Source organism: Mizuhopecten yessoensis, unplaced genomic scaffold (genome assembly GCF_002113885.1).
Source record: "Mizuhopecten yessoensis strain PY_sf001 unplaced genomic scaffold, ASM211388v2 scaffold8015, whole genome shotgun sequence".
NCBI classification, from domain to species: domain Eukaryota; kingdom Metazoa; phylum Mollusca; class Bivalvia; order Pectinida; family Pectinidae; genus Mizuhopecten; species Mizuhopecten yessoensis.
In genome coordinates this window covers 81,390-94,259 of record NW_018407336.1, presented here as the reverse complement: position 1 = coordinate 94,259, position 12,870 = coordinate 81,390, and the positions used below count along the sequence as shown (strand labels likewise).

The 12,870-nt window shown below is 39.5% G+C and overlaps 1 protein-coding gene across 2 annotated transcripts in view; it reads left to right on the top strand.

The window, feature by feature from the left end:
* Window positions 1-12,870, top strand: part of LOC110454681 — a 79,235-nt gene that overhangs the window by 54,663 nt on the left and 11,702 nt on the right. For both annotated transcript variants that reach the window (XM_021504327.1, XM_021504328.1), the window contains 5 exons: window positions 4,572-4,713; window positions 6,659-7,030; window positions 7,382-7,693; window positions 11,556-11,741; window positions 11,910-12,100. In XM_021504327.1, coding sequence (XP_021360002.1) covers window positions 4,572-4,713; window positions 6,659-7,030; window positions 7,382-7,693; window positions 11,556-11,741; window positions 11,910-12,100 — 1,203 coding nt within the window. The remainder of the gene's footprint in view (window positions 1-4,571; window positions 4,714-6,658; window positions 7,031-7,381; window positions 7,694-11,555; window positions 11,742-11,909; window positions 12,101-12,870) is intronic.

The following is a 12,870-nucleotide window of genomic DNA, read 5'->3' as shown; positions in this document are numbered from 1 at the left end:
TGATGGTCATGATAAATGGAATAGCATCAGGCTAGGTAAACAAAACTGCAGGGAACACTTGCAAAGGATTTACATAAAAGAGCCTCTAAAGAAATGTGGCGTGAAGGAGATTAAACTCTTCCAAACTGCGATGCCAGACTACCAGATCGTAGTGGTGTCGAAGGAACATTTTAACGCCATCGTTTACGCTGGACCGGAAGCCGACAAACATTTATATCCCCACGACGACCACTATGACGTCATCACAAGTATGCCGGCATTTTTGAGCAGAAATTATTACTGTATACAATGCAGAAAGGGATACGACCACAAAGAAAAACACCGATGCAACAACCCGTGCGTGTACTGTCATCAACTACACGAAGACATTGACGAACGTTGGCAGTATTGTTCGGACTGCAATAGATATTTCAGGAACGATGTATGTTTCGAAGCACACAAGAAACAGTCACCGTCTGGAAAGTCCACGTGTAACACCTACTACCGGTGTAAACAGTGTAGCCAGGCCATCAACGTATCACTGCATACCAAGACGCATGTGTGTGGAGAACGTTACTGCAAAACGTGCAAGGACTATTTTACAGACGACCATCAATGCTATATGCAGACGGTTGAATTGGAATCAGACCGGACCACATATAACGACAAAACAGAGGATCAATTCGACAAGAAAACAAAAAAGACCTATTAATTCTTTGATTTCGAATGCACTCAAGACTATATGCTGGGATGTGATCGTGGTTACAAACATGGGAAGGGGAGAAAGTGCATAAACTGAAAAAACAACGTGGTGTGGATCCTATGATCATCGTTCGAATTTGTGTGTCGCCCATAAAGTCTGTGAAAAATGTATGGCTGATGACGTCACACAAGCTAGTGAGTGTAACAACTGTGGGAAGAACGAACACATTTTGACACAACAAACGAATTCTGCACATGGTTGTTCTCGGAGTCACGGATTACGGATCCAAAGTCACAATATTTTAAAGGATTTGACAGCTACCCCATTTTAAAATATCTGCACGAAAACGCAATCTTACCGGAGGTAATCACCAGTGGGTCCAAATACCTGTCCATCGATGTTCAGCAGTGCAAAATGAGGTTTCTGGACAGCATCAATTTTCTACCCATGGCGTAAGCAGACCTCCCAGAATCGTTTGGGGTCGATAAATTAGCTAAAGGTCATTTTCCCCATCTGTTCAACCGGAAGGAAAACCAACGTGCCCGTCTCTCCTGTCTTCCTGACATGATATATTACCACACTGGTGGAATGAAACCGAGAGAAAATTATTTGTTTAATGGTACAATACACACAAAAACGACGAATTCGTGTTTCAAGAGGAATTACTGATATATTGCCGCTCAGATGTTGACATACTTTGACAATGTTGCCTTAAATTCCAGACTATGTTTAAACAGATGACGGTTCATGATGGAAATCAAGGCATCGATCCTTTTGAACGATGCATCACCATAGCTTCCGCATGTAATCTGGTGTACAGGACCAACTTCCTTCAGCCGGAAAGTATTGGAATCATACCACCTCACGGGTACCGACCAGAGGACAAATATTCCATCAAGGCTATCCAATGGCTCAAATATATCGCAACGACGGAACACGTGGAGATACAACACGCGGTGAATGGCGGAAAAGCATATTGGACCATACAAAGCTGACGGATATATCGAAACAGAACAAAATAGTCTATGAATTCAATGGCTGTTTCTGGCACGGGTGCACAAAATGTTTTGCGAGAACCACCATGAATACCGTAACTGATTGTACAATGGCCGACCTACATATGAGAACGTTGGATAAACAGCGGTATATGGAGGACCTAGGATACACATACAAGTGCATATGGGAGTGCGCATTCAACCGGCAATGTAAAACAGACATTTCCGTATGTGGATGCAATAGACATGTTGAGTCCCCTAGAACCGCGAGAAGCTTTCAAGGGTGGACGAACGGAGGCTTTCGCAATGTACGCAGAGGCCATTGGAGACGAGAACATAATATATTATGACGTCGCATCTCTGTACCCCTACATCAACAAAGTAGGAAAGGTTCCACTAGGTCACCCCAAAATTATAACGGAAAACTTTCAAGGTATCGACGCTTACGAAGGACCGATTAAATGCAAGATACTTCCTCCTAGAGGTTTACACATACCCGTGCTTCCATACACAGCAGGTGGAAAACTGTTGTTTCCTCTCTGTCGCACGTGCGCCGAGACTACATCACAAACGCCATGTGACCATGATGAGGAGGGGAGAGCCATCACATACATCTGGGTGACCGACGAGGTGAAAACGGCCTTGAGAAAAGGGTACAAACTTTTGAATATGTACGAGGTATGGCATTTCGATAGCGTCGCCCAGTACGATACCAAATCAAAAACTGGGGGATTTTTTACGGAGTACGTAAACGCCTTTCTGAAGCTGAAACAGGAAGCAAGTGGGTGGCCAATATCGTGTAGCACAGATAAACAGAAGGAAAAATATCACTCCGACTATTTCGTAAAAGAAGGGATACTGTTGGACAAGAACAACATCAAGAAAAACCCTTGATTAAGAAGGCTCAACAGGTATACTTTATTATTGCTATCCTCTTTTTCTTACATTTAATTACGTCAGAGGTTCTGATAAAACAGCAATAAATACATTGCATATCTCCAAATGAAAGTAATGGTACACATGTATGCATTTTGTAAACATTGTCAGAATAAATGTATGCAATTTTTGTTGCATGTGGATAGGTTTTTTTTAATGATTTAAATAATGGTGGTGTGCAACCATAAACGAAAGTAATGACCGAGTTGTCGCTCTTGGGAGGTTGACGAAGAAGGCAAAGGGGCCCAAAAGAAAGAGATAGCTTGGGGTGGAAAGCACGGGCGCGAAGGAAAAAACGATGATCTTGACTGGTGTTTAGTACGGTAGGACACTAAGTGGACGTTGTCCGGGATGGACATCGACACGTGTGTGTGGTCATGCCAAAGAATCGCGAGTGAATTGTTCGTGTTGGCCAATACTCACGTGAAATACACGTGAAATTATCCAAAGATCCGTTCTTTTGACAAACATATTTGTATTCGTGTTCTACTAACACTTTAAAACGTTCTACTATTTTCAGTTTCTGGGGTAAATTCGGTCAAAGGAAAACATGGTACAGTCGACCTACATCTCCGATAGAGACATCTATTTCGACATGATGACCAGTGACAGCCAAACCATCAAGAATGTAAAGTTTGTCTGCGATGACATGGTACGGATGGACTGGTTGTACGCAAACGATTTCATCGAAGCTTCTGGACGCACAAACGTGGTTGTCGCAGCGTACACGGCCGCCCAAGATCGTCTCAAGCTCTATAGTTACCTTGAACGGCTAGACACACGTGTCCTCTACTGTGACACGGACTCTGTAATATTCACAGTTCGTCCTGGTCAGTGGGAACCTGAGCTCGGGGACTATCTGGGCGATTTGACTGCTGAAGAGTAAGGAATCGACCTCACATCCTTTGTAACTGGTGGGCCCAAAAACTACGCCTATAACATCGCAAAACCCAACAAAGAGGGAAATACCTCTTGTTGCAAAGTACGGGGGGTCACGCTGAACTACAAACATTCTTTAGACATTAACTTTGATGTGGTGAAGGCAATGGTAACCAGAAAAAAAAATGTGTGACAGTGCTAAACGAGCACAAAATATGTAGAAACAAAACAAACTGCAAGATCATCACAAAAACAGAAGAAAAAGAATACAAAATTGTTTTCCACCTTCTTTGTTATGTAAATATTCCTGCATTATAGTTCTCGCTATTATTAACAGTATTTGATCGTGATGTAACATTGTTTGCTGTATGATATTATCATACACTATTATTATGCTCCAATGTAATCCGTTGGTGTAAACTTGAATGTAGTTACTTGTGATATTAGGTGTTGTAGCATCATATGTCGCATATGATCTGTAATAAAGAGTGACATTTAACTCGTCTATGCATGTTTCATAATTAATCAAACTGGATGTGATATTTTGAGTTTGTTTGTTTATTTATTTATTTATTTATTTTTTTTTAATTAAGAAAGATTCTATCGTTAAATCACCAATGAGTAAGAATTAGAAACGGAATATCACAGCGGTAACAAAACAATATGTCGCCCTGACAACGCAATGTTTCTTGCTAATTGGTCATTATCACTTTTATTGGATCAAAGAATGTACCTGTTACGTCGTTATGACTACGTGTTAACATTGTCCTTTAAATGTTGTACAATGTCACAATAGCACTCTAGGTGTGAAAATGTCAATAAAAAAAAATTAAAAACTCGACCGCTACTCCTTTGTTATTATGCATACATTAATCTAAGCCCTCCGAAAAATCCCTCCTCAATCCAAGATGGCGGCTTACATAGATAAAGAGATAAAAAAGTGGTCTATAGAGATGTAATAGACTACTCAGAGCCGTCATACTTAACGGTTATGACCCAATCGCTTGACTTGTCAATGTAGAGGAAGAGACACATCCGTGTTACTCTATGAGAAACAACGATCGTATCTGTTATTTAAGGGTAATACAGAGTTGGATAACGGAGCCTACCTGCACCAGTTCATGTCGTCGGATGACACCTACCAGTACTTCCGGTTACATCCCAGCATTCTCACCTGTTACTCCAGTCTGCTGTTCCAGCTCAACCGTGCCAGTACTGACGGTAAGTCATCGCTGACGGCTCTTTTAGTCGTTCCGAATACGGTCTATTCAGCAAGATATGGTAGCAGAATACAGTAGAAATGGTCCGACTCTGATAAACAAGGCACATGTCGAGGAAATGTAAACACAGCGGATTTACCCTACACAACACATGCATACATTATATATATTTGTAAACTGCATTACATTTACAATACATATAAAGTACTGAGAAGTGTATAAACCTCTTTTTTCTATGTATGTCACTTGTGTGAAAGCCATGGTTACCACAATAAAAATGACCAAAAAATGCCAAAAATTGCTATTTTTGACCCAAAATTTGACCCCCGCAACTAGTATTTTTTTTCCTAAGTTCTGTCTGAAATTAAAGATTACCTACCTGGTTGCAGAACTATCTGGGTCCCAGTAAAGTTGTAAAACTTGATTTTTGCATTTTTTTTCTACTGTATACTGCTACCTTATGCATCACTTTCTTTTTCCCAAAATTTAATTAAAAACTTTTAAATGTCTGGAAAATGAGACAATGAACACAACGATGTATCCGTTTCCTTTCTCACTTTAATAGTGACCGAGTAATATGAATTCTCCTGACAGGTTTATTTACCAATTCTGCTCTCAAACTACCAACAAAGGGAGGTAATCTGAAAAATGAAAACTTGAATAGGTTTGTAGTTTTCATGAATAAAATTTCGTTTTGGGTGAAATATGATGCTTTGAGATCATGTTCCTGTGAAAAACAAACAGTACAGTGATACTATGATGTTACTGTCTTGTTTGATGACGTCAAAGTAACTGTGATGTCATCATAACTATGACGTCATCAATGGGCATCTATGACATCATCGAGGATCACTGATATCAAAACATTGAACACTAGGAAACCCATCTCAACAACAAACTAGCAACAGACACACTCCCCGTGACCGATGAAAAGCACAGAAATGTCAGATATTCTGAAAAACCAGACAAGTGCCACCATAGCAACCGTTATTTACTTTCCTCGCCTAGAATTGACAGTGACCCTCAGAAATTGTTCATTTAACATATTTCGCTGGAAAAAAAAATTCTTTAGCTGTGATTATGGAAATAAAATTTATTGACATTGCTGACTTTGCTTATTTAATCTGTATGCTGAATCAAGTGAGAAAAAAAACATCTAAAATAGTGTAATTAGAATGAAAACAGATATTTTACCCATTTTCAATAAATACAACTTTATGTATTAGTAACCATGGCTACCGGGGGCTGAACTGAGTAAACAGACTGAAATCTAGTATGAATGCATCAGGAGATAGCCTGTGAACTAATTGATGTTTGATGTTTGGTATCAACTTTACCAATAACACAATTGACACATATGTGATGAATTGCAGAATTTCACAAGTGCCTGTGAAAAGCGCGAGTTACCCCCCTTTATACATCCACAGGTAATAGGCTATGACTTTTTTGAGTAGTTTTAAGCAATAATGAATGAGGTGAAGCTGAATCAAGCATATAAAGGCATTTTTTCAGAAAAAAAAATCAAGTTCTATGTGTATATGGTAGCAGAATATAGTAGAAATGGCCCGACTCTGATAAACAAGGCACATGTCGAGGAAATGTAAACACAGCGGATTTACCCTACACAACACATGCATACATTTATATACATTTGTAAACTGCATTACATTTACAATACATATAAAGTACTGAGAAGTGAATAAACCTCTTTTTCTATGTATGTCACTTGTGTGAAAACCATGGTTACCACATCATAAATGACCAAAAAATGCCAAAAATTGCTATTTTTGACCCATATTATATTTTATCGAAATATTTTGTTATGGTGTTTGAATTTACTTGCAACAAAACTCATTTATGTTCACTGGCTTTTAGATAGAAAGAATGAGAAAAGATTATTATTGGACAAATATTTTTGTAACCTGTGATCACATTCTATATCATAGGGGAGCAAATAGACCTTGTGGTTGTCAGGGGTTACCTTGCCGATCCGGAGCAAGTGTCCCTATTCAGCCAATCGACAGACGACCGATACAACACCCACACGCTGGGCGTGGCCATGCAGCTGAAGTTTGCCGAAAACACGTCCTCTGCATACACTCCAGCACGGCTACTAGAGGAAGTCGTCAAGACGTGTGGACCGCTGTTCAATCTTCAAAACGAGGCGATGGGACTCGGGCTGTATGCAAATAGTGTGTTTGTTGACATGCGGGATTTATTCGAGGTATGGGTTGCGCCCGATTCGCTCATACCCTACCCTGGCATGGACAAAAACGCCTACGAGGACTTCCTTGAAACTCTGCATACAGCAGCAATCGGTGGGTTGTTGACATATAAACAGATCTGGTTTATAGGGTTTCAAACTTATTTGATAACAAAGTAATATATTATATTATTTCATTAAAACAAAAATCACGTCGACATGTTTACTGTTAACACTATTAGATTTCGAGCTCATAAACTCTTAATTAAAAAGGAATTAACTTTAATACATCTGCTGTTATATTAGACATTAACAAATACAAAAATTGACAACTTTCAAAACGTATTAAAAAAAAAAAGAAAGAAAAAGAATTGTGTTTAAATGTCATTGTTGTGTTAGTTTAACAGAAATGTACACTTACTTATGCGATTACATGTTTTCGTCTTTCTATGGTTTACCATTACAGAGGGGCGAGTTGTTGACCCGGACGATCCAGTCGAAGCCTGTAACCTTGCTGTTATCCCTCTTAAACAGTCACCAACCTACCTATACAAGCTGCCGGAGCTCGTGAATCGCAGACGTAAACGATCCACACCGACAGATGTGTGTACCCCGAATGACAGCACCGACTTCTGTTTGTCTACTGTTGGCCATAGAAACTCCGAGGCGGCACTCGTGTGGGCGGATATGATCAGACAACACCTCGACCATGAACCCCCCTCAGAACTCCAGTACGCTGTCAGGGGGTGTTTTAGTGACTGTGGCACCTGTCTTGAAGGTACACACGAGTCTTATCATTTTTCTTTTAAATACATCACAACTACCGCCGCCACCACTACAATCACCATCATCATTATCATTATCATCATCATTATAATTTTGATCTTGACTTCCGGTTAGTGCCTGATAAGGCTTGCTCGAGTAGGCTCCCGACAAATTTTGTGTTTTTCACGAATATACTTATTTACCAGCGCTGAAGTTTGCCATATTATCATTTAAATAGTCCGAGATCATTCTCGTCTATAATTTGAGTTTTTGAAATTGGAACTTTGTCGTCATTTTTGGCTTTAATTACGTATATCAAAGGACAGAATTTTAACCGCTGGGTCTACATTTTGTTGTTGTTGTTGTTGTGACGAAGTGACGTCTGTAAAAAAAAATGTCATTCATATTTGTATTTTTTTTGAAACATTCTTTTCACATTTGACTTACATATACAAAAACTGTAATTATCATTGTGGTAAAAAAAATAATCTGGGCTTGGATAGACGCCATCTTTGTTTTACTGTCAATGTTTTACCCATACTCTAAACCATCTCGGTATCCTCTCACGGCTTTTGTTCATTCTTGCTTATATAAACGCGATCATCTGCTCGTGAAACATTTTTTTTTCTTCTGGAAAGTTAATATATCAATACAATTTTAAGGACAAATTTTGTGCATCATCATATTTTGATTTGTAAGAGACATTTCGTCATAAATGTGTCATCTCCCATTAATTTACGAGGCACAAATTAAATGTGGGACCACCAGCAGGCCTGCGGCATAAATCCAAATAATTTATAGTACTTTAGATCAATATCAGTATTATATTTTGACTTAATGATTCTTGATAACAGTTCAGAATAATAACGTTATTACTCTAAGATCTGACTAAAACTTTCTGATGCCGTTTGTAGTAATTTTCTGATGCCATTTGCACTGTGAGTGAGTCCCCTTCCAGTATAGATATCAGAATCAGAAATTTGGTAAATATGTTCGTGACATTTTGTACTGTTGTTCTACTATTTGTGTTTGTTCTTGTTTCGCTTATTCATATATGTTAAGATATAGTAGATCTGTTCTCCTGGCACTTAGACCAGTGAGTCATAGTATTATAACACATCTTTAAGAGGATTTTCAGGAATCAAATTCGGAGAAAAACTTGCGCACTAGATGTGGGACACGGGCAGGTAAAGGGTGCTGTTAGGCGAATACCGAGTGTTATCGGTGTTAAATCAAACGAAACCAGTTTTTACCCGCTCGAGCCTGAACACTGATAACCTCATCCATTTTGGTCACTACAAATGGTCTGTCTGCCTCGCACTCTTTCTTGCAGGGCAACACTGCACTTACAGAAGTATCGGGCATCGACACTATTGTGCATTCTCGTAACGATACTTCCACATGGATTCCGACATCATCAGTATCGCTCGAGAATTTACATGTCATCAAGCCAACAACAGCTGGTCACTGTAAGACAGTTAGTCCTCTGAATTTAGTGTCGTCCTTAAACTGGCGCTCAGTGAAGAATAACTCATTGCCCATCGGGGATTTTGTAACATATCAGGACACTGACATTCTTGCATTGACAGAAACCTGGTTTGGTTCAGATATCGATGACCAGGTCCTAGTTGAGCTAATACCAACAGGCTATGGATTCCACCACAATGCTAGACTCGGCAAACGTGGTGGTGGGGTGGCTATTCTGTTTAGGCCAAAGTGTGAGAATTCGCCCTTCCAGCCATGATGATGTATACACACACTTTGAGCACATGACTTGTTCTGTCATTGCTGGTGATAAACAATTTAGATTGTGTACCATTTACAGGCCTCCACCATCTAAACAGAATGCTTTCCGAAATACAGTGTTTTTTGATGAAAGGTCTACCTTTTTAGACCACCAAGTTATCACTGGTGATCTAAATTTCCACTTAGACGATCTATCTAATGTTGATGCTCGCCATTTCTCTGGTCTGCTAGATTCCAGGAGTCTGATTCAGCATGTGATAGAAGCTACACACATCCATGGCCACACACTGGATGTGGTTATAACGAGGGAGGATAACTCAGTCATTCATGGAGCTATTTCAGTGATTGATCCATGTCTAAGTGATCTAAAGGGGAACCAATCCGGTGATCATGTTGCTGTCATCACAACACTGAATTATAGTAAGGTAGCTCGTGCAAGGAAAAAAGTGAGCTTCCGGAAATTCCGCGAAATTTCAATACCAGATTTCAACAATGACATTCAGTCTTGTTCCGCCCTTCAATCTACTGAAGGCGAGGTTGATGATCTTGTTGAAGCATACACATCTGGTATAGAAGCCCTTATAGGGAAGCACGCACCTCTGCAAACTAAGGTGATAACTGTGAGACCGAATGCCCCGTGGTATAATGAAAATCTCCGGGTAAAAAAAACAGAACCGTAAAAAAACAGCGAGACAGTGGCGACGGACCAAATTAACCGTTCACCAACAGATTCATAGAGAGCAATGTCGGCTAGTTGGTTCACTACTCTTTCAGTCAAAGAAGGCTTATCATTCGGAAAGAATCGAAGAATGCGGCAAGGATAATAGACAGCTTTTTAGATTCACCAAAAACCTAATGGGACAGAAAGGTGAAATTATCCTACCAAGCTGTAATTCTGAAAAAGACTTAGCAAGCAAGTTCAGTGATTACTTTCTGAATAAAATCAGCTCAATCAGGAAAAATATTACCGAAGTGAACACCACTGCTGACATTGACATCTCTGTCATGACTGCTGACATTGACATCTCTGTCATGACTGCTGACATTGACATCTCTGTCATGACTGCTGACATTGACATCTCTGTCATGACTGCTGACATTGCATTTGATGGGAACCATTGGCAAAGCTCTCACTTACAACCCAGAACGAGTTGCGCAACATTATCATGACCTCGCAATCGAAGTCCTGTAAGCTTGATCCACTGCCTACAGACATATTAAAGCAATGTCTTGAAGCACTGGTATAGAAGCCCTTATAGGGAAGCACGCACCTCTGCAAACTAAGGTGATCATAAGGTGACTATTGAAATCATCAACAAATCATTGGCTAAGTCAAAAGTCCAGATCTGTGGTATATCTGACAAACTAACTAGTCGTCTGCAGAGGGTCCAGAACACTGCAGTACGACTAGTTGCTCGTACTCGAAAGAGAGACCACATCACACCTGTGCTTTATTCGTTGCATTGGTTACCTGTACCTCAGTACCTACAGAAGCTTGTTACCCTGTATCAGCCGTTACGATCACTGCGGTCGGTATCAGAATCTTTGTTGTGTGTCCCAAAACCCGTACTGTAACCTATGGAAACATATGCTTTGGAAGGAACCGGCTACGTTGTGGAATAGCTTACCATCTGCTATTAGAAAGTCAAATACCCTGGCCAAGTTCAAGAGGGACATCAAAACTCACCTCTTCACGTCTGCATTTTAGAATCTTTGCAAAGACGTCATGTAAATACCACCCTTTTATTTGTTCAATTATGTGCACATTGCTTGCCTAAATGTATAAAAGTAATTGTAAGCATTTGTTTTTGTTTCACAATTATAACCATTCCTATTATCCAAATGTTGTAAAGTGCTTTGTAGTAGTTTTACGAATTATATAGGGCGCTATATAAATGTTGTATATTACTATTAGTATTATCATCATCATCAACAACAATAATAGATATTTATTTAGCGCCATATCCACATCCTGCTTAATCTAGCAGCTCTAGAGCGCTTTATAAACGAATATAAAGGACGACATGTAGTAAAACTAAAGACTATATTTGTGCAATTAATATATGTCGTTGTATCGAGTTAAATCCGAAAACAAAATTTCATTGATTAACCGTCCTGTTGTGTTTTAGGAATTATTTACGAGAGGAAGCACAAAAACTGTAGTAACATGGTACACTGGATGCCGTACCCAATGTTGAATGACGATCCTGACGTCACAAACTTCTTCTCGCGTAATAAGCGATGGAGCAAAGAGCTGGCCTGCGGTCTACCTGGTCACCATTGCATAAATAAATCTCCCGCGTATGCTAAACTGGGTAAGGTGAACACTTCCTATAATTGTGTAATTAAACAGCAAATGTCTCGCATATATTTATCTATTTCTGCAGGGTAAAAGTGTTTTATAGTGAAATTTGATTAAACTGTCATCGATTCTTATATGTATATCGGTAATTTTCAGACTAGAATCTAATATCTTTATTTAGCCCCGCATGTGTACCGTGTGTACCGACCTGACCCGCAGAAGGCCCAAATCGAGGAGCTGTATTCCAAGGAAGATAACCCATCTCCTCTCATGTCAGTCCTGGAAGAAACTTACGCCATCAACGCCAAGGGCAAGGTCACCTTCTGGGTCGAGGACGAAGTCGACATGAAGGCCATGGAGGTCCCGTTCAAGGTAGACCTCGTATAGTTCCTGTTGACTGTCTTAATCTATCGAAGATATTTGATAGTGACTGTCACTAGAAACAAAGGACAATGTGAACGTGGGCGTAATACACTCTGATAAAAAGGACCTTGTTGGCGTAATTCACTCTAATAAAAAGGACATTATTGGCATAATTCACTCTGATAAAAAGGACATTGTTGGCGTAATACACTCTGATAAAAAGGACATTGTCGTCGTAATTCACTCTGATAAAAAGGACATTATAGGCATAATTCACTCTGATACAAAGGACATTGTTGGCGTAATACACTCTGATAAAAAGGACATTATTGGCAAAATTCACTCTGATAATAAGGACATAGTCGGCGTAATACACTCTGATAAAAAGGACTTTGTTGGCTTAATAAACTCTGATAAAAAGGACATTGTGGTCGTAATTCACTCTGATAAAAGGACACTGGGGGCGTAATACATTCTGATAAACAGGACATTGTTGGCGTAATACATCCTGATAAAAAAAGACCTCGTGGGTGTAATACACTCTGATCAAAAGGACTTTGTTGGCGTAATTCACTCTGATAAAAAGGACATTGTTGGCGTAATACACTCTAAGAAAGACATTTTGGGCGTAATACACTCTGATAAAAGGGACATTGTCGGCGTAATACACTCTGATAAAAATGACATTGTGAGTGTAATACACTCTGATAAAAATGACATTGTGAGTGTAATACACTCTGATAAAAATGACATTGTGAGTGTAATACACTCTGATAAAA